This window comes from Lissotriton vulgaris, chromosome 10 (assembly GCF_964263255.1).
Source record: "Lissotriton vulgaris chromosome 10, aLisVul1.2, whole genome shotgun sequence".
In the NCBI taxonomy this organism is placed as follows: domain Eukaryota; kingdom Metazoa; phylum Chordata; class Amphibia; order Caudata; family Salamandridae; genus Lissotriton; species Lissotriton vulgaris.
The window spans coordinates 276,328,466-276,355,955 of NC_141698.1; the positions used below are offsets into that span (position 1 = coordinate 276,328,466).

Here is a 27,490-nt window from a genome sequence, read left to right on the forward strand (position 1 = left end):
CTTATAGCCATTACCTCCCTCAGGAGAGTGAGTGAATTACAGGCATTCACAATACAAGAACCATTTCTACAGTTACACCACAATAAAGTGGTTCTTAGAACAAACCCAAAGTTCTTGCCTAAAGTGATTTCAGCATTCCACATCAATCAGCCAGTGGAACTACCAGTCTTTTTTACAAAACCACAGACGGTAGCAGAGAGGGCCCTACATACATTAGATGTCAAAAGGGCAATACTATATTACATAGAAAGAACACAAACTTTCAGGAAAACTAAACAACTATTTGTAGCGTTTTCACCAACACATAAAGGCAATCCTATCTCTAAAGCAGGCATTGCTAGGTGGATTGTAAAATGTATACAAATATGTTACATGAAAGCAAAGAGAACATTAATTGTTCCTCCTAGAGCTCATTCTACACGTAAACTAGGGGCATCTATGGCATTCTTGGGAAACATTCCCCTAGATGACATATGCAAGGCAGCAACTTGGTCTACACCACATACCTTCACAAAACACTACTGTGTTGATGTGCAGGCAAAACAACAAGCAAGGGTGGGCCAGGCTGTACTAAAAACTTTATTTCAAACTGTTGCAACAGACACTGGTAACCATCGCTAGGGAGGTAACTGCTGTAGAATCTATTCATAAATGTACCATCTGCAGCCCATATGCCTCGAACGGAATATGCTACTTACCAGTATGCATCTGTTCTTGGCATAGAGGGCTGCAGAGTGGTACATGCCCTCCCTGCCTCCCCGGAAATCTGTGTCTGTTCCAACACTATCTTATTTAGATACACTTACATGGGCATCTCTTTCTGTATTCTATCATACTACTCCATCTAACCCTACTATGGCAAAACAATCTAAGGATGGAGCTGATGCCCATGCGCACTAGCACCCAAGAGAGGAGTCATCGATCTCGTAACTACAAAGACTTCTCCAAGAGAAAAACAAGTGCAATCATCCGAGCCCAACACCAGATGGCGATCTATTCATAAATGTACCACTCTGCAGCCCTCTATGCCAAGAACAGATGCATACTGGTAAGTAGCATATTCCATATATAACCCTCTGCTGCAGAAGGTGGTTCTCAAATTTGCTAAAATCACTTGTACCAACACCAGGATTTTTCAGAAGCCTTGTGATTTTAGTTAACAGATGTCACCGACCTGCACCCTACTCTGAAGTGTCCCGACTCCAGTGAAGATCTGCCATTTTTATGAGTTGATCAGTATCTTGGCCATAGTACGATTTTGAGGGACATGGTCAGGATTGTGACATTTACAAACGATTGTTATTACATTTAAAAATGCCTCTTGCCTCGTCCATTAAAGCTAGGTTGTGGAGAGGTGTGATGCAGCGGCCAGGGCAGCTGTCTTCGGAGCACAGGGTTCACGGTTCGATCCCTGGCTCCGGCGGCAGCTCAGCTCAGCACCATGTGACTCTGGGCAGTAGCTCACTTAATTTCCACGACGGCCCACAGCGCCTTGAGACCCGTAAGGGTGAGTAGTTTGCACTTTACAAATACGGATTTAGATTTAGGTTGGTTACGAAAATTTGTCGTTCTAAAAGTTGGATTCTGGTTCAAAAATGTTTGGGTAACACTTGTCTATTAGGTGCCTATTAATCATTCTCCCCTCATACTGTGGTCTTCTTTGACCAGCCTTTTCTAAGCATGTCCCCCATTGATCCATTCTGCTCTCTCCAGATGGGTCCCCACTATCCCATCTTTGTCTAGTCTGGTACCAGTTGGTCCACCCAGTGCTGACTTTGTCCCCATTGATCTGCATGATCCTTGGCTGGCTTGCCCTTGTGATCGTGTGTTGGTCTCACTTGGACAGCTACATCCAAGATGAGTCTGGTTAGCCCATTATGCTGAGTCTGGTTAGCCCATTATCTTTCTGGCCAAACGTCTTATGGCCCGTTCGTCTCCTCTGGGAGGACATCTGTTGCTCTTCTCTTCTGATTCCAGTTGGCCCATTTCCGTTATCTGCTGACATTAGATGACCTGTTTTGTGTTTCAGAAACTCTTTGAGGAGCAGTTGAAGAAGTACGACCAGCTTAAAGTTTATATAGATCAGAATCTAACAGCCCAGGAGAATATCCTCAAAGCCTTGACTGATGCCAACGTCAAATATGCAGCAGTTCGGAAGATCCTAATGGAATCTAAGCACAAGTAAGTGGGCAACAACATCAGTCATTTGACCACTTATACACCTTTACAACGCTAGCCTTTTATTACCAGAGCAGCTCACCATAATCCTTTAGACCAAGCATTTTGATTTAAAAACCATTCTTTCACATTCTAGAGGAACATAAAACGTTTGCTACTTTAAGAACAAAAAAATAAGTTCCCAATAACCAAATACACACACCACAGTCCCCTTGCTTAAAGCCCTTGACGGTTTTTATCTCAGATTAAGAGTGCAGGAAACATCTGAGAGTATGTAAATTAATTAATCTGCAGTAGGTATCCGCCAGAAAAAGTTTTACCGAAGGTAAGTACATTTTTCACCTTGGCCCAAGCTAAAGATATTAACTTGCAATTTCTCACTGAGGAAGCACCCAATTCTTGATTTTGTTCTACTGATGACGTAAGGCTACATATGCAATTGTATTGTATTGTATTGTATATTGGATTTATATGTGTTAACTGAAGAGTCTTTTAGACTAAGAGCATTCATTTGGCATTTGCCAACCCTGTACTCTTGGACACTCAGCAAATGCCATTATGAGCAGTGATGCAGAAAAATAAATGGCTTTTCAGATAGCTTGGTTTGCAAATAAGACTGAAGTTATTGAAGTGCTGGCCTGAAATGTATTATACTCTGAAATGCTTCATTCAGTAGACTTGCCATAACAGGAAACATCAGGGGAAATGTATGCAACCTGCAATGCAAGCGGCTTGGGGAAACATGCTGTTTGAAAAAGGCTGAAGAATCGACATCCGTTCTGCAGGTTTATGCTTATTAGAAACTGGAACAACAAGCACTAATTGTACTTCTGGCTCTTTTCTGAATATATCTGTACATATTTTTCTGCCAAATACAGATAGTGACGGCATTTGAAACATTGATTTCCATTTCAAATAGAGTGTATACCTTTTGCACCTTTACAGCAGGTGATGAAACCCTTATGTTGGTAATAGATCTTGCACTCAGTGGCGGCCGGTGAACTGTGGAAGTGAGAGCCGTTGCATTTATTATGCGGCAAGAAAAGGCAAATGTTGCAGCATAATATAGCACATTCTCTAGCTGTACTGCTTCGCTCTTTTGTCATTCTGACACACATTCAAGCTCTCACAGCAACTTTCTCCTCCTTAGTACCAGCTTAACACCTGAATGAAGCAATTTGCAAATGAAAGATGAACATTTGTTAGGCTCTGTGAGAAGTTGGCCTGGCATATGCTGTCCACTATTCTAGTGGGCACCTTCCACCAGTCCAAACGACCCCTTTTTGATGGCAGGTTAAAGACAACCTTATAGAAAGCTATCCTAGTGGTAGCTGTGGAGAGCAGCCTTCAGGCTAAGTCTTGAAGGAATGTAAAACAGCTTCTTTTACCAGTCTATAATTTCATGTAATGCCCAAATGAAAGGAAACCCACACCAGGTGTATATATATATTTAGAAAATATATGTATTTATTCTAAACACACTCCTCTAGTCTCTTTATGAGGCAAAAGTACATAACATAAACTTATTTAGCACACAGTAAATGAGCACAATATATGATTAGCCCTAGGGGCGTCAAAAACCATATACTAAGAAAGTGGTATAAGAACCACGACTGACATAGATACAAGGCCTAGAGCCTTTAGAACCGCTGGGGCCACCAGGAACCACCCAAGGTAGTGACACAGGGGACCCACGGGGGACTCGTGCTGTGTCTAAACGCAGCCGTGAATCACCATTAACTTCTGTGGGGAAAATCGCGGTTGGAAAATTACAGATTAAGGACACTTAGAACTGGACTAGGAACAAACCTTTTCAGAACTAGACAATTCGAGAATCAAGACCCACAGGAGCACCAGAGTACTTGTGTTACCTCACCCAGCCGGGTGCATAGGTGTCTTTTCGTGTCTTGTTTCGTCGTCATTTCCTATGGCGAGCTGCGAAGAAGAGTTGCAGGCGACCGAGTGGAAAGTGTCTGGGTGGATGCAAGGATGAATCGGAGATCTGAAGAACCTGAAAGCAGAGTGGACAGAGTCTGGGTCACTAGCCAGTGACTAGGAAGGCGAGGAGAAGATGCCAACCAATGTTGGGTGATTTGAGGTGAAGAAGGTGAAGCTGGACTCTTCAGCCACGAGGACCAGGAGACGACGACGACCAGGAGCTGGAATCGAGCTATCCCACGAAGGATGTCGAGTGCTGCGGTGTTGGTTTCCGGATTGTACCCAAGAAGCCTTGGCAACAGCAACCCACACAGAAAGCAAAGATTGGCTTTGGTGCAGACCAGCAAGGTCTGAGGAACTCACCCTTTGGAGGGGAGTCAGGGCACGTCTGGAGCAACCAGGAAAGCCCAAGAAACAGAAGAGTTGCCCTCGTGGGGACCCACCAGTCGAAGGACGAGGGATCACGAAGGAGCCTCAAGCGGAAATGCTAGAAGCGGGCCCACGGAACATTCGTGAAGTGTAGGCCGACAATCTTCGGTGCAGATGGTGCTCGGGGCTTGGATTACAAGTACCCCAATGCATGCACTTGCAAATGTGCACGGTGTCGAGGAATTCCAGTTCCACGTCTCTCGTGATGGCTACAGGTCTCAGCTTTGCTGTGATCTCATGTCGGCCGCAGAGATGTCAGGAAGTCTATGTCCTGTGTCGCTCGCTCAATCTTCGGGTTCCGGTGGGAGCCTCGGAAATGCAGACTGGCAAGATGATTCTTTGGTGCCTGTTTGAACAGGGGAGTCCCTTCTTGACCCCAAGGGAGATTCTTCCATCTTCTAGTCGAAATAGAATGTCAAAGGTCCAGGATGTAAGTTGCAGAGTTTGATCCAGTGTAATCTAAAGTCCTAAGGACAGGGTTCCTATACTTATACTAAGTTTAGGGGTTAGACTTACTCTAGGGTCCTACCTATGGGAGGACCCAGGGTGGGGTGGTTACACCCCTTTCCCTTTGTCCAGTTTCAGACCAGAGCAGGGGCTGAGTGCCCCTGCAACCGGTTTGAACTGGCATATGCACAGGGACACCAAGTGTGCCCTAGCACTGTCTGAAAATCATTCTCTGATTGCACTAACCCAGCCTCAATACACTAAAGCCTGTCTGGGAGGTGGTTACACCTCCCTGTGACAGGAAACCTATTGTCCAAGCCTCCCCTGCCGGAGTTTCGTCCAGCAGGAGGAGGTCAGCCTTGTGGCTGTGGCATCCATTTTGTGATGCCAGGGCTCTTTAAAACTATTACCGGCTAAGAAAGTGTGTACATGTCTTCTCCCTCTAGAAGGGTGGAATTCTACCCCCACCACCAGTAGTGGCGGGGGGCGGGGCAGGATTCCAAAGTGTTTGACACCGAACACGGCATGTTTCCATGCAGCCATTCCAAAGTTAGCATTAACCACGAGGTTATAATGCACTTAAGAGTATATGGTCTGGCTGCATCACAGAACATCTACAGAGAAGTGATTCTGAAAGCTGCAGAGGGGTCATGCTCACGCATGTGCACCCTCTCACACAAAACCAAACACTCTGCCTTCAGGATTGTTAAGGCCTGCCATAGGAGTGACTTATAGGTTTATGTGTGTCCGTGATATAAGGTAGATATAGGTAACCTATATCTTAGTAAGGGGTGCATGCACCACCTTACCCAGGCTGCAGTAGCAGACCTGTGGTGCCCTTTTGGAAGGCTTCCCAGGGGTGGCATAATACATGCTTCAGCCCCTGGTAGGCCTCTGGTGTACCTATGCCCTTAGTACCTAAGGTACCAAATACTAGGGACTCAAGGGTAACCCAGTAACCATTCTGGAGTGTACCTAATGTACATTAAATCAATTTAGAGAGGAAATCAGATAGGCTGGGGCCCTGAGTAGCAGGATCCCAGTAAAACCAAGTCAAAAACCATCAAAACACCAGGAAAAATTGGGGGCAACCATGTAGTCAGATTCCACCTTCCTACATACCCCCCCCCCCCAACCAGAGGAGATGGAGCTAACCTTGTCCAGGTGTGCCTTTATTGACTAAGTGGCCATATAAGGAAGTACCTGCACTAGCATGGTTACCCCCTGTCTTATGGTCCACTAAGCAATCCCTCACCCTAAGGGTATGAGAGGGTCTCCACCATGGGGCATTACTACCTGAGGTGTGTTTTGGTAAAGTAAAAGGCTGGTGAGGTGTCTGGGTGTGTAAGTGAGGACCTAATAGGTTTGCTCTCAGCTTCCTCAGATCACTGGTCACCATCGATGCCTTTCTTTCCATGACTGAGTTACACTTGACTCAAAGGGTCAACCTTTGGCTGCCTACAGCTTGGGGTTTGATCCCTTTGGTTGGGACACTGGATGGACATGGTAGGTTTGGGACCACTGGGTCCAGGTTTGCCTTTGCCCATCAGAACCCATCTGGGGGTGATCCCTATTCAATGGCAAAAGGGTTCCCTCAGAGGGTTGAGGAATTCTCACCTGGCTAGGGCTACTAGACTGGGTGCCCCTAACCTGCTCAAGGGGGATTCCTCTAGACAGGGAGCCCTGTAGGGTCCACTGATCTCCCTGACCTCTGCAGCCCTGGAATGACTGAGGCAGGGTAGTCAAGTGCAGGTTACCTGCTCCTGACTGGGTACCACCTTTTAAAGGGTCCAATGCCATCAGGGAATCTGCCAGGCCAGGCCTGACTACCTCTGGGGCAGCTCCTGCACAAGCGGTAGGTTCAGTTCCCTGAAGAGGCTGACCCTCACCTATAGTCTGGTGGAGGGAGACTTTTCTTCCTCCCCAATGCTCTCTGTTTGAGTGGAGTGATCAATAGTTCCAGGCTTCACCACACTAAAATCTGTCAGGGGTGGGGCTGTGGCCCTCGCAGCCCCTACCTTTTTCAGAAAAGCCTAATATTTTGGAATGGGCCTCTTTTTCTACCTCAGCCCAGGCTGAGATCTCTAGATCATTACCTAGTAAATAATCATCGCGGTACAAAAGAGGTTGGTGATGGACGGAGGATCTGAACCAATCAAACACTCACACCCAGTCAACAGATCTGGGTTTAATCCATCACTGTTCTTTAGCCCACTCTGCCACCCCAGTTCAGACATGGCCATATGCAAATCAGTCTGACCCTGTGCCTCATGGGAACAGTCCAGCCCGAACTGCCAAGCCATGCCTTCCCTGAACCGGAAACAAGCTTCCTAGGACCGGTTTCTGGCATTACAGCCGTCTTCAGCCAAGTTTGTTTGAATCCAGTGGCAAAGTGAGCAAGGGACTCGTTTCGTTTCAAAAACTTTATTCGATTCAAAGTTGAACAATTACATTTACAAACATAATTTAAAATTCATTTTTAAAGAGAGTCTTACAGTTATAACACTATAAAATTCATTAGTTAATATAATCACAAATAAAGCCCATAGTTTTACTTTCAATTAATTCAGATGGTTCATGAATTCTTCGTACCGGGGTATATATTAGAGGGCAGGTAAGATAAGTAATAGAAAATCACAATGCAACAGTATACGATATACATGATCAAAGGGTCAGCTTCTTGGGGCCATATTTAGCCATACCGTTTTCTAATCAAGAGTGACACTTGTATAAAGTTTAACATTGCACAACAAACACCAGATGATGACAAAGATAATAAATAATCATAACCCTCTTTGTAATGGCATGGTTGTTTTTCCTTGAGGATCGGCTTAATAAACCTGATTCTCGGGTCCTTGTATAGAGAACAGAAAAGAACAATATGCATCGTGCTTTGGCTGTCTTTGTTATTACAAGGACAGGGGGGCAGTTTCTCGCACCAGCCCCCCTGTTTAGGAAACGCATAAAGGAAGTGCAGGGTGTGCAACCTAAACCTTGTCAAATAAAATCGCCATTGCACATGGTTTGTGAAGGTTAGATAAAACTGGTGCTGCAAAGTGGCCTTAGGAACATAAGGTCTAACCAGGGAGTTCGCAAGCGGTGATTTCCAGTAATTTGTTTTAATTACAGTTTTGATATCTCCCTGTATATTTTCGGGATTGTCAAATATATCTCCCAAGCCTATTCTATGGAGCATTTCTTTTACATAAGATAGCCAGGGGATCTGATTCATATTTGCCAGTTCTAAGCAGTCCCGGAGGATATCTCTGGTAAGCTGTAAGTCCTCTGATAGCCATATTTTGCCCCATAACAATAAAGGGGAAAGGCGAATGATGTCACCCACATAGGTTAGACCTATTTCGTTATGGGCAAATCTGTTTGAAGAGCCTGATGGAATAGCCAATACACGTTTTAAAAATTTATTCTCCAAGGGACTCACGTCTGAGCATACCCTGCCAACTATGACGAACAAAGCGGTAGAAAAGGGGGTGGTGATGGACGGAGCATCTGAACCAATCAAACACTCACACCCAGTCAACAGATCTGGGTTTAATCCATCACCGTTTTCCTTGAGCGCTTACATGGATGGATGGAGGAAAACAACATCTAAACACCTCTCCAAACTGGGTTTAGAGCACGGGTATCTACAGTCGACCAGATTTTCAAATTACAAATGATTCACTGGAAGACCGTGAGTATAGAGAGTGGCACTCTGTACCTAATCTTTGTGGATCTGAAATCTGCGTTCGACCTGGTCCCCAGAGAGAAGCTGTGGTCGATCCTCTTGGAGATGGGGGTTCCGGATTACCTTTGCCACCTGTTTGCCCGCCTGCATGAGGGCAATTATGCCCAAATCAGGTATGGCAAATATGGCAATTCAACCTACCCAATCCCAGTTAAGCGAGGAGTCCGCCAGGGATGTGTCTTGGCCACAACACTCTTAGCTCTATTTGTTAATGGGCTTATAGACGATCTCAATAAAGGCCCTAACATTGATGCCCCCAAACTGGCAGGGCGTAGTGTCCCTGCCCTGATGTTTGCAGACAACACCTTGTTGCTCGCTAAGTCACCAATGGGCATCCAGAGGACGCTTGACAACTTTGTCGTCTTCTGCAAACATCGGGGCCTGCAGATAAATCTCCAGAAGACCAAATACATGGTCTTTAATGGTGGCAAAACCACACGCAGCAATCCAACCCTGAGGGCCAACCCCTTGAAAGAGTGGTGGTGTTCGACTACCTTCGCATTACCCTGACGGAGAGAATGGACTGGGGAGCGCAGATCAATAAGGGCAACTTGAAGCTCACTCAGGTGTCGGGAGGCATCTACAAATTCTTCAAGGGGGCAACACATAAGCAGGTTTATGCACCCATGGAAGCTTACAGGGCACAGGCAAGAAGTGCTGTGTTATATGGTGCAGAAATTTGGGGCCATTGTGCACTCCTATCCCTTGAACGCACTGAGAACGCGTTCATTAGACAACTTCTTAGCTTCCCCAAAAGCACACCATTGAGCCCGTTGAGAATGGACCTAGGAATCAGACCCATTGCCGAGGATGCTGCACTTAGGCCATTAACCTTCTGGAGACACTTGTGGAGTACTCCCGAGCTAGCCCCGTACAGTGAGGAACTAACTGAGATATTGGGGCTGAACGGGGTGGGCAAGATACCCTGGCTGAGACACCTTAAGGCGCTATGTGTGGAACTGGGACGAGTTGACCTGTGGGACGACCCCCAAACTATGTCGCAATCATTAAGTAGAAACGCACAGGTGACTGCCTATAGGGAATACCGGCTGTCCAAGATGATGCGTAGTTCCTCATTAGGACGGTTGACAAATGATTTCCTTACAATCAAAATTACTTACCAGGCAGAGTCCATCCTGGATTGTATCCAACCAGTGTTGGCAAGAAAATTGTTTCTACAGTTTAGGCATGGGTGCCTCCCCCTACGATCGTATGTTAAAAAATGGGGGGGACAGGTTATGATTGAATGCCCTGCTTGTGGCTTAGTGGATGAAACAGAGGTGCATGTTTTCTTCCAATGTGATTCCTATAGGTCGCCCAGAAGGCGCTGGCTTGTGCAAATCTGAAAGAACCTGGGCACAAGACACTTTAGCGAGGCCTACAGAATATTGAAAACTGAGCTGCACCCCCCAATAGTTTACTCAGTCTCCCGCTTTTTATTCTCAATGTGGTGCATGAGGAGGAAGTTTTTGGAGCCTTCCTCTTAGTGGCCGTACGTAGTATACGGTCTGCCCAGACTTGCTTACATTCTTTGACCCGTGGTAAACAACTTTTAACTGTGTTTTTTTTTTTTTATTATTAAAAAAAGGGGGGGGAGGAGCTACGCGCGGATCCAAGATGGACGCGTGAGCACAGGGCTCCTGAGACCCTTTCCACCTCCCGCATCTATCCTGCCACATATCCTGATTTTGACGACGGGTTCTATTAGCTGACGCCCTGCTGGCATGATGTCTCTTTTCGTAAATTGATTTGGCCGCTGGGAACCGGACTCTCTGCATCTTGGAACTTTGTGGCCTACACCAACGAATCTCCGCGGCCTCGAGTCTCTGAAGTACCCAGGTGGCAATTGAACAACAACGGTCACTGGGACCCTTCTGTTGCCCCTGGGGTACTTTCAGGTTTCGTTTTTGGTCATCATCTCCTGTGACTCGCTGCCTGTTGGGACTGATGGCCTTGCCCTGCTGCTGGCCCTGCACCTCTTCTTCTTTCGCCCTCATCCCTGCCTTTAATGGTCTTTTCTGCGGGGAGCCATTCTCACCAGATCTTGAATGGCCCGACTGGGCTCGCTGCCCAACATGGCGGGCAGGTCGGATAGTGAGAAGAGAGCCACCAGGGGTGCATTCCGAGGGGGTGTCGCCCAATCCAACACTATTGATCGCTTCACCCGCCCGAAGGGATCCCCTGGTGGAGCGGGTAAAGTTTCGGATGAGACTGGAGATGGCTCTCCCGTGTGATGGAAGACTTGACATTGCGGGATGTCATGGGCGCCATTGCCGGTGTTAAGACCTCGATGGGCCAGCAGTATGAGACCCTGGCTTCAAAGATAGACACGGTTGTGATTGAAGTCGACCTTATCAGAACGGACCACGCTAAGACCAACGAGCGGGTCAAGTCGCTGGACATTAAGACCGCAAGCCTCACGACGGATGTCTCTGATCTACAGGCTGAGGTTCGTAATCTTCGATCATCAAATGACTTGTTAGCCCGTGGGCTGGACAACTTTGAAAGCCGGGCTAGGCGCAACAACGTCCGCATCATCGGTGTTCCGGAAAGTTCCTCGGAGCTCTCCACGGATCTTTTGGTGGAGGATCTTGTGCTGCATCATCTCGCGCCTAAGGGACTCAGCAACTTTTTTACGGTGGACCGTGCTCACAGAGTCCCAGGTGGTAGGCCTAAACTGAGCGCCGCACCAAGACCTATAATTGCCAGGATTTTTAATTTTCGAGACAGAGACGCTATCCTGCAAGCATCACGCACCAATGGACCCACTAAATTTGACAGTGCGTCGGTCAGCTTTTACCCAGACTTTACGCAAGTGGTGCAAAAACAACGCATGAGCTTCACCGGTGTGAAAAGGCGTGTAAGCGACAAGGGACTAAAGTACGCCATGCTGTTCCCGGCTCGCTTGAGGATCGAATACGAGGAACGTGTGCTCTTCTTTGATCGCCCGGAGGTTGCCAGTGACTGGATCGATACTTTGCCGGCACACCGTGATCGACAGGAACAATCGATGGGAGCTGAAGGTGGCCTGGAGGAACGGGCGGAGTGAGTCCCTACCGGCGTGCCACCTATACGGACTTGCAGCGGGGGTTTGACTATTACTATGTGCATGACCTGTTGATTACCCGGTGGTGGGAGGGCTCGGGATTCTTCCTCCTTTAAGGCGTCTTTTTCTCTCTTTTCGTAGATTAGTTTAATGGGGCGACAGGCACACTGCACGTTGGGGTGGCTCTCTGGTCTAACGCAGGGGTGCAGGGTGGGGGGTTTACGGGTTTTTCTGGGGGTGGGGGGGGGCTTTTCGTGTCTTGATTTATCCCGAGGTTCTATTTCGTTACATGCTTTAACCACTGTGCCTGTTTCTCTATGGGGGGAGCACAGCTCATGTTCTTGGAATGGGGGGTAGGGGGCTGCGGGTGCTGAGTTGGAATGTCAATGGTCTGGGCGATAGGATCCAGCGGGGGATTGTTTTACAGTATCTGAAACGTCTTTCACCTGATATAGTGTTATTGCAGGAGACACATCTGATAGGAAATGCTTGCCATGCACTGAATAGAAGGGGATACCGTTTGGTGGCACATTCAGGATTCACTACTGGGTCGAGGGGGGCGGGTGTCCTGGTCAGGAGTTCCCTCCCCTTGGAGATAGATGGTACTGTGTTACATGATAGAGGCCGGTACGCGGCCATTACGGGTCGCTGGGAGGGGAAGACGATCTCTGTTCTTTCTGTGTATGTCCCACCGGGTTTACAGTCCGTCACGTTTTCTGATTTGGGTAGAGTGGTGCTGAACTTCCCTCTGGGCCTGTTGGTGGTTGGTGGGGATTTTAACTCAGTTGTTTGTGGTAGTGAGGATCGTCACCCCCCCCCCCCCCCCCCCCCCCCCCGCCCCAAACGCTCTTGAGGTCACAGTTATGGATGAGCAACTTCCTGGATGCACTGGGTTTAGTGGATTGCTGGAGGCACCTGCACCTTGGGCAGGCACAATATACCTTACATTCGGGAGCACGTGGTAGTCTCTCGAGGCTTGATTATATCCTGGTGCCAGCGGTGCAGATGGTCTCTGTGAGGGAAATTCGACACCTTGCTCGGGGGATCTCAGATCACTCTCCTCTCTGGCTCACGATTGATGTCCAACTGGAAGCTGGGGGCCGGGTTGCCCCAATTAACCCCTGGCACCTACGCAATCTGAAAACCAGGGCTGAGGTGGTTAAATGTGTGGACCACTACTTTGTGGAGAATGTTGGGTCTGTGTCCTCTTCGGTTTCCCTGTGGGAGGCCTTTAAGACAGTTGTCCGGGGTCAAGCCCTTTCCCTGATCGCTAGCGCGAGGAAAAGCAAGAATGAGGAAGTGGTGAGATTGGAGACTGAAATCACGTCTCTGGAAGAAGAGCTGGAATCTGGGGTCACACCCGAGGGTTTGCATGTTTTGGCCCTCAAGCAGGCCGATTACAAAGCTCTGGTGACGGATGCGGCGAGGATGATGAGTCGTGAGCAGCAGGGGCGTTTGTATGATGTTGGTGATAAGGCCGGGAAGTTGATTGCGTGGCTGGATAAGAGAGAAAGGTTAAATCGTGTGGTGCCTGCTGTGGTAAGAGAGGACGGTGAGCGGGTTGTGGACCCAGGTGAGATAGTCGCGGTGTTCGCACAGCACTTTCAGAAGGTCTACGCGCCGGTCTCGGACAGGCCGGAGGAGGATTCACATTTGCTACTCAGGGATATCGCGCTGCCTAGCCTTTCGGAGTCAGATAGGGAGCTTATGGAGGTGGATTTTTCTACTGATGAAATAGCGCTTGCTATCCGCTCTCTTCGCTCAGGGAAGACCTCCGGCCCGAATGGTATCCCGATAGAGCTGTACAAATTGTGTCCAGACAAGATGGCGCCACAACTTTGCCAAATGTTTTAGGAATCGCGAGATCTCGGGGTTCTTCCCCGGAATCAGAGATTGGCGTCCATTGTCGCCATTCACAAAGATGGGAAGCCTCGTGATCAATGTTCTTCATATAGGCCGATCTCGCTTCTGAACGTCGAGCCCAAAACTTTGGCGAAACTCTTGGCGAATCGTTTGATCACGGTTATCGGTGATTTGATACACCCTGATCAGTCCGGGTTCATACCTCATCGGAATACGGCTCTCAATCTTCGCCGCCTTCATGGTGTACTGGCAAGGGCGGGGTCACTTCGTGAGTCGGCCATTTTGATCTCATTAGATGCTTCGATGGCCTTCGACGCGATAGAATGGCCGTATTTGTGGGCGGCCCTCGCAAAATTCGGTTTTGGTCCTAATTTTATTGGCTGGGTCAGACTTCTTTATGAACAACCAATGGCCCAAGTGGTTGTCAATGGTAGGGCCTCGGAGCCTTTCGTCCTAGGAAGGGGCACGCAACAGGGCTGTCCGTTATCACCGCTCCTCTTCGCGCTTGCTCTTGAGCCCCTTGCTGCGTGGCTTAGGTGGGAGCCGTCGCATAAGGGCATTAGTTGGACCTCTGACTTCAAGGACCGTATATCGTTGTACGCCAATGATATTCTGTTATACCTTACTTCCCCTTGTAAGTCACCAGGAGTGCTGTTTGACGTGTTACGCTCCTTTGGGAGGAACTCGGGTTTGGCCATCAGTTGGTCTAAGTCCTGCATTTACCCGCTCACTGCAGAAATGCCACTGTTGCCCCGTGTCTGTCCAATACCGGTATCGCGCAACAGCTTTAAATACTTAGGGATTTATATTTCCTTGGACTCAGCCATACGGTATGAGAGGAATCTGCTTCCGCCACTCCGCCAGCTTCGGTCCGACGTCACAGCGTGGTGCGGTTTGCCGCTGTCCCCGGTTGGGAGAGCGGCCCTGTTTAAGATGATGTCCCTCCCTCGATTTCTGTACGCCCTCCAAAACACGCTTGACTTGGCGCCTGCTAGTTATTTCCGGGAGATCGAGGGCCTCCAGAGAAAGCTGGTATGGGGTGGGCGACCTCGCATTGCGCTGGCGAAATTGACTTTGCCCTGGTACGACGGCAGTATAGCGTTGCCCGATATAAAACGGTACTATTGGGCGTCGCAACTGAGTGCTATCAACTACGCAATGTATGGTCCGGTCCCGAATCCGGCATTTGAGATGGATAAATGGCAGCTGCCGGGAGGGGACTACAATAGGGCGCTCTACTCTAGATCGGCGGGGAAAAATCTCACCGGTCCCACTTGGGTTGAGGTACGAGTGTGGGGCGCTGCGACTGCCGCCATGTAATGGACAGACAGGCTGACCAGAGCCACTCCGCTTTATGCGGCGGAAAGACTGGGCTGTCTTTGGACGACGAAGGGATTTGACAAATGGGATCTTATTGGCATTAGTAGGGTAGGAGACCTCTGGGTCAAGGATAGGATCAAATCCTTCATGGGACTTCAACAGGAGTATAAACTGGGCGATAGAGAGCACTTCCGGTATCTGCAGGTTCGTCATGCACTTGAATCAGTCTTCCCGATCGGTACCGCTATCCCAGAGTCCTCTCCCTTGGAAGACAGGGTGCTTGATGGGTATGTCCCTGATAGTACCATCTCCGCCATTTATATAAAGCTCATCAATGACAGCTCGGATCTTCTTGTACAGCTTCGTGGAGCCTGGACTGGTGACGGGCTGGAGCTGTATGACAAAGATTGGCAGGCCGCGATATCATCCCCTAAGGAAGTTGCGATTCCGGCGCGTCTCCGGCTGGTGCAATTGAAGATTTTACACCGCGTGTATGTCACTGGTCCACGCCTGATGCGCATGGGTTACTCTATGGATGGGTTGTGTAGGCGCGGCTGTGGTATGCTTGCTACTTTTCTTCATATTTTGTGGGAATGTCCGGACGTGGTGGTGTATTGGAAACGAGTGCATGAGGTTATGGAAGAGGTTACGGGTGTTTCGTTATTGCCTGAGGCCAGAAGGTGCCTGTTGAACGTGTGGAAGCCGAACGATTATAGTGTAGCGCAGACTCAATGGGCCACCCTTGGCAACATTATTGCGAAAAGAGACATAGCCCAGCTGTGGGGGTCTCAAAGGGCACCTCTGGTTTCCACCTGGGAGGAAAACATGGATTGGTGCATGTTCGGAGAAAAACTGTATACATCGCCCGTTGAAGACTTAAGAAATGGGGGAGGATATGGGGTCAATGGAACTCATATCGTGGAGAGATTTGCACCCCCCCTTTTGTAGAAACCAATGATATTCCTCTGTTCCCATGACCGATCAATGAATCAATCATCGAATTTATATAGCGCACTACTTACCCAGAGGGTCTCAAGGCGCTGGGGGGGGGGGGGGGGTCTGTTACTGCTCGAACAGCCAGATCTTGAGTTGCTTCCTGAAGGCGAGGTGGTCCTGGGTCAGGCGAAGGTGGGTGGGGAGGGAGTTCCAAGTCTTGGCGGCGAGGTAGGAGAAGGACCGTCCCCCTGTGGTGGTTCTACGGATGCGGGGGACGGCGGCGAGGGCGTGGCTGGTCGAGCGAAGCTGGCCTTTGGGAGCGTAGAAGTTGAGGCGGCTGTTGAGGTATCCTGGGCCCTGGCTGTGTAGGGCTTTGTGTGCGTGGGTGAGGAGACGGAAGGTGATTCTTTTGTTGACCGGGAGCCAGTGCAGATCTCTCAGGTGTCCGGAGATGTGGCTGCGACGGGGGATGTCCAGGATGAGTCGTGCTGAGGCGTTTTGGATCCGCTGGAGTCTCTTCTGGAGTTTGGCGGTGGTTCCGGCGTAGAGGGTGTTGCCGTAGTCCAGACGGCTGGTGACGAGGGCCTGGGTGACCGTCTTCCTGGTCTCGGTGGGGATCCACCGATGACCGGACATCCCATACGCCTATATCCTATTGTACTTTACTTGCTTGTTCGCTCCTGACCCCCTCCATTCCCTCCTCGTGTTGTCATATCCTTTTTACATCTGCCTTTAACTGGGTCACTCCCCCTGCTATCTGAGACAGCCACGTACATTATAAATGTCACCTCGGAATTTTGTTGTTATGTTTAGTTTTTTCTTATAAAAAATATAAAATGTGAAACCTTTCATTTATCCTCCCATCATCAAAAGAACGCCTCATGGGCATACTGTATCGCTGCCGAACCCCCGAGTTGTCGGCTGATGAGCTGTGTATTTTTTGATTTCGATATCCACTGCTACTGGCCGGCCCCTGTGGTTGTAGGTCTGTATTTGTATTACTTTGTTGCAATAAAGGTTTTCAAAAAAAAAAAAAGAGGGGAAAAAAAAGAAGAGCTTTGGCTCCTGTTTTACAAATTAATTTATTACCCCTACACGGTTTTAGTATGGTTTTTAACCTTTCCTTGTGTAAAAGCATTGATTATTTCCACCTGTATTTTATTCCAACTGTTTATGCTATGGCGACTGGATGTAAAATTGTTCTAATGTTTCTCGATCTGTGTTAATTTTATATGTTTTATTCATTTCTGTGATGATTTTATGGTCAATGTACCGAAATAAAGCTTTTCAAACTTCTGACGCAAAGTACTGAGTCCGACCTTCATTCATTATTTTGAGCTACGCTGGATTGATGAGGTATACTTGAATATGTTTATCCTGAAAAGGTTTAATCAGTTGTCTCAGCCTCCAACGCCTCTCCACTGTTACGTGGCAATAATCTGGCCTGACAAAAAAAGTGACTCCCTCGCTAGACCTTCTTGCCTCCGGTCTGGCCTTTTCAGCTATGGCCCGTCGAAGAATGAAATTGCCCAGAAAAATTAGAATTGCCCTTGGTTTATCACCTCTCCCTGCACCAGATCGAATTTTAAACGGAGTGCGGTGGGCCCTCTGAATTTCCGCCGACCAGTTCCATTCGGAGAGCTCTCGAAAAGCCACTTTGAATAGATTTGTCATGTAACCCCTGACATCTGACCCCTTCTGGTATCCCAAGCAACCATAGATTATTCCGTCTAAGCCTGTTTTCCATGTCCTCCAGTTTCCACTGGATGTCGATGACCTGGGTGCTTTGAGACTCCACTTTAGTGGTGGCTGCGGCGGCCTCCAATTCTGTTGCAACGATCCTTTCTTCTAGGTTTGACACCCTATCTCCTACGTTGGCATATGCATTGGACAACTTTCTGACCACGCCTTGCATCTTCCTCATTGCTGCTTGCTATTTACGACAGTCCTGGCGTGCTTCCTCTCGATGGGTAAGAATTGTCTGATGGATAACATCTAGAAGTGGAGGATAGGTTACCGGGGTTTCTACATTCGGGCCCCCCTGGAGTGGCATGGCTGAGTGATCCCAAATTAAATCGCGCACAGGCTGCTCCTGGACGTTTGGTTGGGTGTTAGGTCTTTTAGCTGTACTAGGGGGGGTCCTGTTCAAGATCGCTTTCAGACTCAAAGTTACTCTCCCCCTGAGCGGAGCTCCAGTCATCTTCCAACCACGCCGCCTCTTTTGAGACAGAGTAGAAGCATTCACTGCTTTCTTTCTCTTTACCATCAATTAGGGCCATGGGAGGACACAGCCCTCCAGCCCCTTCTTCCCCCGACGTACCACCATCGCCTGCTTGCACCGGGAACGGCGCTGCCCGACCGCCCTGCGCCTCATTCTCTCCCTTTGGAATACTAGTGTCATTGCCCTGGGCCAGCCCCTCAACCACTGTTGCTTTGGTACTGTTAGGTGCTCTGTCCCACATACGAAGGTGATCAGTGCTAGTGTCCCCCATTTTACCATCAATAGACACCTCCTCTACCTCTGTTGTCGGATTTTTGCCCTGCCAGTTATTTTGATTGACAGTATCCTTTGGCTTAGGGGTGCACGCCCCATCCATACCTGACACTTGTGCTCCTACTACCTTGATCTCCTGTGGGCCAGGTGCAGGGGCAGCTGCCTCCTCCATGCTACCATCCTTACGGATCTGCTCCTTGCCACTTCGTGAAAACATCTCCGGAATTGATGCGGTTGTCTGCTGCGTTTTCGCCACAGTGTGCTTCCCTTTCCTTGGCGGTTCCACCGGGGGCGTACGCAACTTGCATGGTGACTCGTCCCTCCCTGGTTCCTGCCCAGGTTGCTCTGTTATCTGAGCTTTCCTCCTGGCAGCCTCCGCTGCTGATTTTGCCGACGCTCTAGCCACTGCCTTGGGAGCCATTCCGTCTGTGTTCTGCTCTCTCTGATTACTCCGCTTGCTCCGCTCGTTTCGCCTGCCTCCTCCGCCACGCCCACAACGCTGATGCCGGATCCACAGAGACAGGACACCGCTCAACGCAGCCGAGCCTGGACCCCGCCGAACCTGCTGTTTTCGCGATTACCGTCCCGCTTGGCCAGTGAGTGATAAACGGCATTAGGCTTTCTTCTTTTTTTGCTCACTACCGCTCATAGCAAGCCGACGCCAGTGCTGGGGCTCAAACAAACTGTGTCCATTCCGCTGATACTGCTGAGCGACCACTACGCGGCCGCCATCTTGCCTCAGTTAGCAGTGTCTTTTGATGTAGGGCTCTTGTCTGTACTTACCCAAGGTATTGGGACAAGCAGTGACATTGGCAGTATCACAGACTAGAGTTGCTACTGTAGGGGACCTGGTTAGGCCGGAGTCCACCTCAGTTCCCCAAGAAAACCCAACCAAATTTTTGGGGGTACTCCCACCACCAGGGGGGTTACTACTAGTAGTAACAGGAGGCGTTGGAGTATTACTTGGAGAAATATGTTCCTTATTGCTGGCTTTTGGGCAACTGCTGTCAGTTTTCAAGTGGCCAGGTTTCTTACAAACATGGCAATAAGGTTTCTTGATAGGAGAGGAAGGAGTTTGGGACCCACCCATTCAGAAAAATGTTTGGGACAATTTATGGATTTATCTTTAGATTTATCCCCACCTTTCTCTTGGGACTTGGTAGAATCTTTCTTCTGGTCACCACCTTGATTCTTAGGCCTCACCCTGGTTCTGACCCATTTGTCTGCCTTCTTTCTCCATTCTTGGGGAGAGGTCAGATCAGAGTCCACCAGGTACTGGTGTTAAAGCTGTTTTTGACAATTATTAAGGATCTGCTTCCTCGTAATCAAATTGTACAATCCTGTAAAATCACACACTTTACTGCCTAGTAACCAGCCCTCCAGAGCCTTGGTAGCACCATCAACAAAGTCAACCCAGTTCTGTGTCTGTGCCTTTAGGGTGTGTCTGAACTGTACCCTATACTGCTCAGTGGTTAGGCCAAACCCATCTATAAGTGCACTCTTCAGGACTTTGTAATTATCATCATTCTCTTCTCTGACAGCGAGGAGCTTGTCCCTACCTTTGTCTGCTAAGGAGAGCCACAAGATTGCTGCCCACAGCCCCTGGGGTACCTTCTGTACTTTGCAGGCCCTCTCCAGTGCAGTTATCCATTTGTGAATGTCATCCCCACTCTTGTAGGGAGGGACAATCATGCTTAAGTTTTTATGGTCATAAGACCCATCCCTACCTCTAGGGACATTGCTGCCACAATGGGACTTTAGTCCCATCTTTTTCCTTTGTCTTTCAAGGTATAGGAACTCCTTTTCTAAGGCTACATTCTGTTTTCTTATCTCCAGCTGGGCTTTTTCAAACTCCTGCAGTTTCTCTCTCCTCTCCTGGGAGGTGACCCTCCTATGAGAGGAAACAGAAGTTCCTACTGATGAATCAGAATGATCAGATTCCACTGAAGGTGATCTGGATCTTCTGGGCCCACCACCAACTCCTCCTGGGGGGGGGGGGACAAAGAGAAGGCCCTGCTGGCCATCTTTATCTCCAGTTTGAGCTGGGTTCTCCAGGTCTAGGTCATTGTCACCTGCCTGGTCAACTTCAGAGTCTGAGTCCTGTGGATTGGTACCACTGGCCTCTTCTCCTTCAGTTAAGTCCACCCCACTGCATACCCTTTCAGGCTCTGAAGCCTTTCTCTGGTCATCAAGCATTAACACCTTCCCCAGGCTCCTATATTTTTTCCGTACACTGCTGATCTGGCTCCCACCGAGAATCTTTAAGGAACTGAGGTCGCTGATAGGGAGTTTCATCTGGGGCAGCGGTAGACGACGAATAGCCCTGGCAACGCTGATGAGGCCCAGATCGGAAGGTGGCCTGGCAATGCCGGACTTTGAACTCTATTATCTGGCGGCCCAAATGCAGGTTTTAACGCAAAATATAGCACAGGAATATCGGGGCCCGGAACAGGGCTTGGGGAAAAGGAATCCCACGTCATGTGCAGGCCTATATAGTTCTACAGCAAAAGCTCGACCTGCGGGACTTGACAGGGGAGAACGGACCCTGAGACTTTGCTGGAACAGGACGCAACGAAAGGCAGGGACTCCTCGCCCGTATGCACCGGAGATCCCGCTGGGCATGCTGACAGCACTGCCGCATGGTGGGGATTGGACCCCGCTGGCGAATTGGGAGCAGATGGGTGTCCAGGTGGTGGGAGACCTGTATGTGAACCAGGAGCTGGTGCCCTTCCCAATGCTGCAAGAAATGTACGGGCTCCCAGAGGGGGACTTCTTGCTTCATGCTGCGGTCACCACCACAATCCAAAAGCACTGGAAAACGGGGAAAATGGAACCGGTGGTGACCCTTGCTTGCCAGTATACTGTGATGGCGGCAGGTACAGTTAAGGCGGTGACCTGCCTCCATTCCCGGCTGCTCCGGGAGGGCATGCGTCCCTTAGATGCTCTTAAAGCGAAATGGGAAGACAGCATAGGTCGGCAAATACCGGATACCTCTTGGAAACAAATCCTTAAACGGGCATGGAAGGGCACTAGAAACGCTTGTTTCCAACTAATCCAGTACTTTGTGTTGCATAGAGTCTATTTAACACCGGGGAAGATCCGGAGATACCTCCAGGTCCGGGACGCGGCGTGCCCAAGATGTCGGGAAGAGGATGTTGAGCTAGAACACATGCTATGGCATTGCCCACGCATGGAGGGCTACTAGGAGGAAGTAGGGGAGCTGTTGAACGCGGTCACAGACATACAATTAGATTATGACATGGCCGCCTGCTTGCTGCACTGGTTTCCACACACGGCCAAGACCAAGGTAACTAGCAAATTAATTGATTTAGGGCTTTTGCTGGCAAAACGCGAAATTACCTGGCATTGGAAAGCGACAGAGGGTCCGTCGTTTGGACAGTGGAGGAGAGAATTCTGCAAATGGCCAAGTTGCGAAAGTGCGGTGAGGCTCAGGCAGGCCACCCGCTCAGGTAATGACAAAGCGCTGGAGGTAGCTCGGTCATGGGAGGCCTTGGTCCAATCTTTGAAGGACCAACAGTTGACAGAAGAGGAGGAGTAGATTTCACATCCATGTGATCACCACATATAACACGTAATTTTGCTAGCCCATTGATAACTTCGTTGAGACACGTTAAACGACCCTGTAAGCGCCCACACCATCATTTCTGTGAGGGGGGGGGTACTGAGAGGTAGGGGGAGCTGAATGGAATAGCAAGGTAGATAATTCAGTGTTAGCTCCCAGGGGTAGTTCTAGTTTCTCTGTTGGGATATTGGGAGTAAAAGAAAAGCGGATGCAAGAATCCTTTGTTGGCCGGACATGGTTATGGTAATATGTAGTACACACGCACATTGCAATTCTGATTCTTACCACCCGACCCCCGGGTTGTGGGCTAAATGGCTGTGTAATCCGAATTTCATTGTCTCATCGATAACAAACAATGATTATACAGTTGTTGACCGGCGTCAATGTGTAAAAGAACATCTGCAATAAAAATATATTTTCCCCAAAAAAATCAAGCATTAACACCTCTCTGAGATGTTGAGTGGTTGCATTCTTTGGTGTCTTTAGTTTCCTCATAGTACACAGAGCCCATATTTCAGAAAAAGGGAATGTGTCATACTTGGATGTCTGTAACATACTGACATCTGGCAGGGACACACTAGGTCCTGCTCCTAAAGACATAACTAGTGAGGTGAGGTGTAGGCACTACCTACTGTAGTTGGGTACGTTCTGGACTCTCTTGAGTTGTAGAAAGGGTGTGGTTAAGCCCTTGACGCACAACTCTAAGTTCAGTGGAACTTACTGTATTTAAGGTTGTATTATAAGTACCTCGGGACTCTTTAGTGGTTTTCAAATGATCACACACTTGAGATTATTTTTTAAAACCATGGCAAGCTGGAATCCCACACGCTGCACACCAATGTCAGAAATTGGCCAGGCATATGCTGTCCACTATTCTACTGGGCACCTTGCACCAGTCCAAACAACCCCTTATTGATGGTAGGTTAAAGACAACCTTATAGAAAGCTATCCTAGTGGTAGCTGTGGAGAGCAGCCTTCAGGCTCAATCTTGAAGGAATGTAAAGCAGCTTGTTTTACCAGTCATGTAATGACCAAATGAAAGGAGAACCATACCAGGTATGTATATAAAATATATGTATTTATTCTAAATACACTCCTCTAGTGTCTTTGAGGCTAGAGGCAAAAGTACATAACATAAACTTATTTAGCACACAGTAAATTAGCGCAATATATGATTAGCCATAGGGCGTCACAAACCATATACTAAGAAAGTGGTATAAGAACCACAATTGACATAGATACAAGGCCTAGAACCTTTAGTACCGCTGGGGCCACCAGGAACCACCCAAGGTAGTGACAAAGGGGACCCATGGGGGACGCATGCAGTGTCTAAAGACAGCCACGAATCGCCATTAACTTCGGAGTGGACTAGGAACAAACCCCTTCAGAACTAGACAGTTCGAGAGTTAAGACCCATGGGAGCACCAGAGTACTTGTTACCTCACCCAGGGAAGCAGGATGCATAGGTGTCTTTTCGTGTCTGGTTTCGTTGTCGTTTCCTATGGCGAGCTGCGAAGAAGTGCTGCAGGCGACCAAATGGAAAGTGTCCGGGTGGATCGGAGATCTGAAGAACTTGTAAGCAGAGGGGACAGAGTCTGGGTCACTAGCCAGTGACCAGGAAGCGGAGGAGAAGATGCCAACCAATGTCGGAGGATTTCAGGTGAAGAAGGTGAAGCTTGACTCTTCAACCACAAGGACCAGATTGGCGTCCATTGTCGCCATTCACAAAGATGGGAAGCCTCGTGATCAATGTTCTTCATATAGGCCGATCTCGCTTCTGAACGTCGAGCCCAAAACTTTGGCGAAACTCTTGGCGAATCGTTTGATCACGGTTATCGGTGATTTGATACACCCTGATCAGTCCGGGTTCATACCTCATCGGAATACGGCTCTCAATCTTCGCCGCCTTCATGGTGTACTGGCAAGGGCGGGGTCACTTCGTGAGTCGGCCATTTTGGTCTCATTAGATGCTTCGATGGCCTTCGACGCGATAGAATGGCCGTATTTGTGGGCGGCCCTCGCAAAATTCGGTTTTGGTCCTAATTTTATTGGCTGGGTCAGACTTCTTTATGAACAACCAATGGCCCAAGTGGTTGTCAATGGTAGGGCCTCGGAGCCTTTCGTCCTAGGAAGGGGCACGCGACAGGGCTGTCCGTTATCACCGCTCCTGTTTGCGCTTGCTCTTGAGCTCCTTGCTGCGTGGCTTAGGTGGGAGCCGTCGCTTAAGGGCATTAGTTGGACCTCTGACTTCAAGGACCGTATATCGTTGTACGCCAATGATATTCTGTTATACCTTACTTCCCCTCGTAAGTCACTAGGAGTGCTGTTTGACGTGTTACGCTCCTTTGGGAGGAACTCGGGTTTGGCCATCAGTTGGTCTAAGTCCTGCATTTACCCGCTCACTGCAGAAATGCCACTGTTGCCCCGTGTCTGTCCAATACCGGTATCGCGCAACAGCTTTAAATACTTAGGGATTTATATTTCCTTGGACTCAGCCATACGGTATGAGAGGAATCTGCTTCCGCCACTCCGCCAGCTTCGGTCCGACGTCACAGCGTGGTGCGGTTTGCCGCTGTCCCCGGTTGGGAGAGCGGCCCTGTTTAAGATGATGTCCCTCCCTCGATTTCGGTACGCCCTCCAAAACACGCTTGACTTGGTGCCTGCTAGTTATTTCCGGGAGATCGAGGGCCTCCAGAGAAAGCTGGTATGGGGTGGGCGACCTCGCATTGCGCTGGCGAAATTGACTTTGCCCTGGTACGACGGCAGTATAGCGTTGCCCGATATAAAACGGTACTATTGGGCGTCGCAACTGAGTGCTATCAACTACGCAATGTATGGTCCGGTCCCGAATCCGGCATTTGAGATGGATAAATGGCAGCTGCCGGGAGGGGACTACAATAGGGCGCTCTACTCTAGATCGGCGGGGAAAAATCTCACCGGTCCCACTGGGGTTGAGGTACGAGTGTGGGGCGCTGCGACTGCCGCCATGTAATGGACAGACAGGCTGACCAGAGCCACTCCGCTTTATGCGGCGGAAAGACTGGGCTGTCTTTGGACGACGAAGGGATTTGACAAATGGGATCTTATTGGCATTAGTAGGGTAGGAGACCTCTGGGTCAAGGATAGGATCAAATCCTTCATGGGACTTCAACAGGAGTATAAACTGGGCGATAGAGAGCACTTCCGGTATCTGCAGGTTCGTCATGCACTTGAATCAGTCTTCCCGATCGGTGCCGCTATCCCAGAGTCCTCTCCCTTGGAAGACAGGGTGCTTGATGGGTATGTCCCTATCTGAAAGAAACACGTTAGTGTTAGATTCCTTACCTTAGAATATCCCCAGGCGTCAGTCTGGATCCGGAAACTTTTGCGTAGCAGTACCCCTGCGCGTCGGTAGGCGTCGTCTGCAGGCGTCCCCTGCGGCTCCGCGTCCGTCGTTGGCGTTGTGCGCCGTGATGACGTCACTGGAGTATATAGACGCCGCCTCCGCGCGCTGACGTCAGTTCTTCTTTTTTCCGCGCCAGTGGACGCAGATCTGAAGAGCAGTACTCCGGTCTTTGACCAAGTTTTTTCGAATTGTTATCACTTTGTGCCTGTTAGGATGCCTGGGTTCAAGCACTGTGATGACTGTGAGCGCACGATGTCGGTCACAGACCATCACCGCCTCTGTCTCCGGTGTCTGGGCCCCGACCACGACGTGGACTCCTGCGTCGACTGCCGGGCCCTTACCAACAAGGCTAGACGGGAGCGGTCCCGCAAGCTACTGGAGCTCCGGGTGTCGGCCCCACGTCGGGACCGGGAGCGGTCCCGGTCCGGCCGGAGGTCGAGAGAGCGTTCGAAGGAGCGGTCGAGGAGCCGCGCCGAGCGTTCCGGAAGTCGACACCACTCGTCATCCTCGTCAGGTAAGAAGCACAAGAAGTCGGGGCGTCGTCATTGCACCCCCGACTCCCCCCGACGCTCGCGCGATGCGGCCGGGGGTTCGGGTGACCCCAACCCCGCGGCTCCGCGAGAGTCGCCGGCGCGGCCTGCCCCATACCCTCCGGTCCCTGGGCACGGTGCGACGCCTGAGGAGATAGAGGCGTTCCTCATGGCCATGAGGGCCCTATCTCCTCCGGCGGGTTCCACGGCGCCTACGGGCCCAGTGAACCCGTCCGGGGGCCCTAGCGGTTCAGCTGACCCTACCTCGACGCCGTCGGATGCTCCGACTCCGGCGCCGATCCCGGCGCCGCTAGGGCCTTCGGGGTCGACGTCGGATGGACGTCCATCCAACCCGGCACCGATCCCATCGGGGTTGCCCCCGGCGCCGCCTCCGCGCAACGCCGGTTCCTCGGTGCCGGCTTCGGGCGGCACTGGGGCTCCGGCGCCGGCTCCGGGCGGCGCCGTCCCCTTACCTTCACCGACGCCGGACGCGGGGCCGGACGGGCGTCGCTCGACGCCGGTCCCGGCGCCGATGGGGCCCATGAACCCCGAGGAGCCGGTCTACATCGTTGACTCCGAATACGGAGAAGATGAAGAGTTCGGTGAAGGTTGGGAGGGGTCCGAGGACCCTCTGTCACGCGAGTGCCAGTATGACCCGGACTGGACAGGTGACTTGAGGGATGCCAGTGGTTTGGACGACTCTCCTAACCCTGGTTTGATCTCTCCTCCAACCGTGGCATCGGTGGAGGGAGCTGCATATTCAGTGGTGCTGATGAGGGCTGCCAAGGCCTTACACCTTGAGCTCCCCGTCGCGGCCGTGAGGCCTAACATCCTCACTGAGGTCTTCAAACCGCAGTCATGCCCACAGGAGCCACTGCTGCCGTTTAATGAAGCCTTGTCAGACGTTCTGTTGGGCACGTGGTCCAGGCCCGCTTCAGGTGCGCCTGTTGATCGGAACGTGGCCAGGCGCCACCGTCCTTGTCCGGACGACCCCAAGTTCCTGTCTACCCACCCCACTCCTGAGAGTCTGGTGATCCAGGCCTCGACCTCCCAGTCCGCATTCCCGTCGGCCCCGCCCGACCGGGAATCCAAGAGGTATGACCAGTTTGGCAAGAAGGTCTTCTCGTCCATTAGTTTGGGCCTGCGGTCTTGCAACACCGCTTGCCTCTTGGGCCGCTACACCCACTCTGTGTGGGATACGGTCGCGGAACTGCTGCCAGAATGCCCCATGGAGGTGCGGGCTAAACTCGGTCAGGCTGTGGCTGAGGGCCGAGATGCAGCGAAATATTCGATACGGTGTGGTCTTGATACGACCGACTCGCTGGGCAGAGCTATGTCAACGACAGTGGCGATTCGTCGCCACGCCTGGCTGAGATCCGCCAACTTTTCGGCTGATGTCCAGAATACACTGATGGACATGCCGTTTGATGGCTGTCACCTGTTCGGTGACAAGGCGGACCACGCGCTGGAACGCTTCAAGGACTCCAGGGTCACGGCCAAGTCCTTGGGTCTCTCGACCCAGCGTCAGCAAACGGGTTCGTTTCGTCCCTTTCGTGGCCAAGGAAGGGGCGCCCCCACACGTGCTGCCAGCCACGC

At 50.2% G+C, this 27,490-nt stretch overlaps 1 protein-coding gene across 1 annotated transcript in view; it reads left to right on the plus strand.

Moving 5' to 3' along the window:
* PTPN23 (protein tyrosine phosphatase non-receptor type 23) overlaps positions 1-27,490 on the plus strand; it is a 599,643-nt gene that overhangs the window by 362,987 nt on the left and 209,166 nt on the right. Inside the window, exon 18 of the mRNA XM_086941008.1 lies at positions 2,030-2,181. Within this exon, the coding sequence (XP_086797134.1) occupies positions 2,030-2,181 (152 nt within the window). The remainder of the gene's footprint in view (positions 1-2,029; positions 2,182-27,490) is intronic.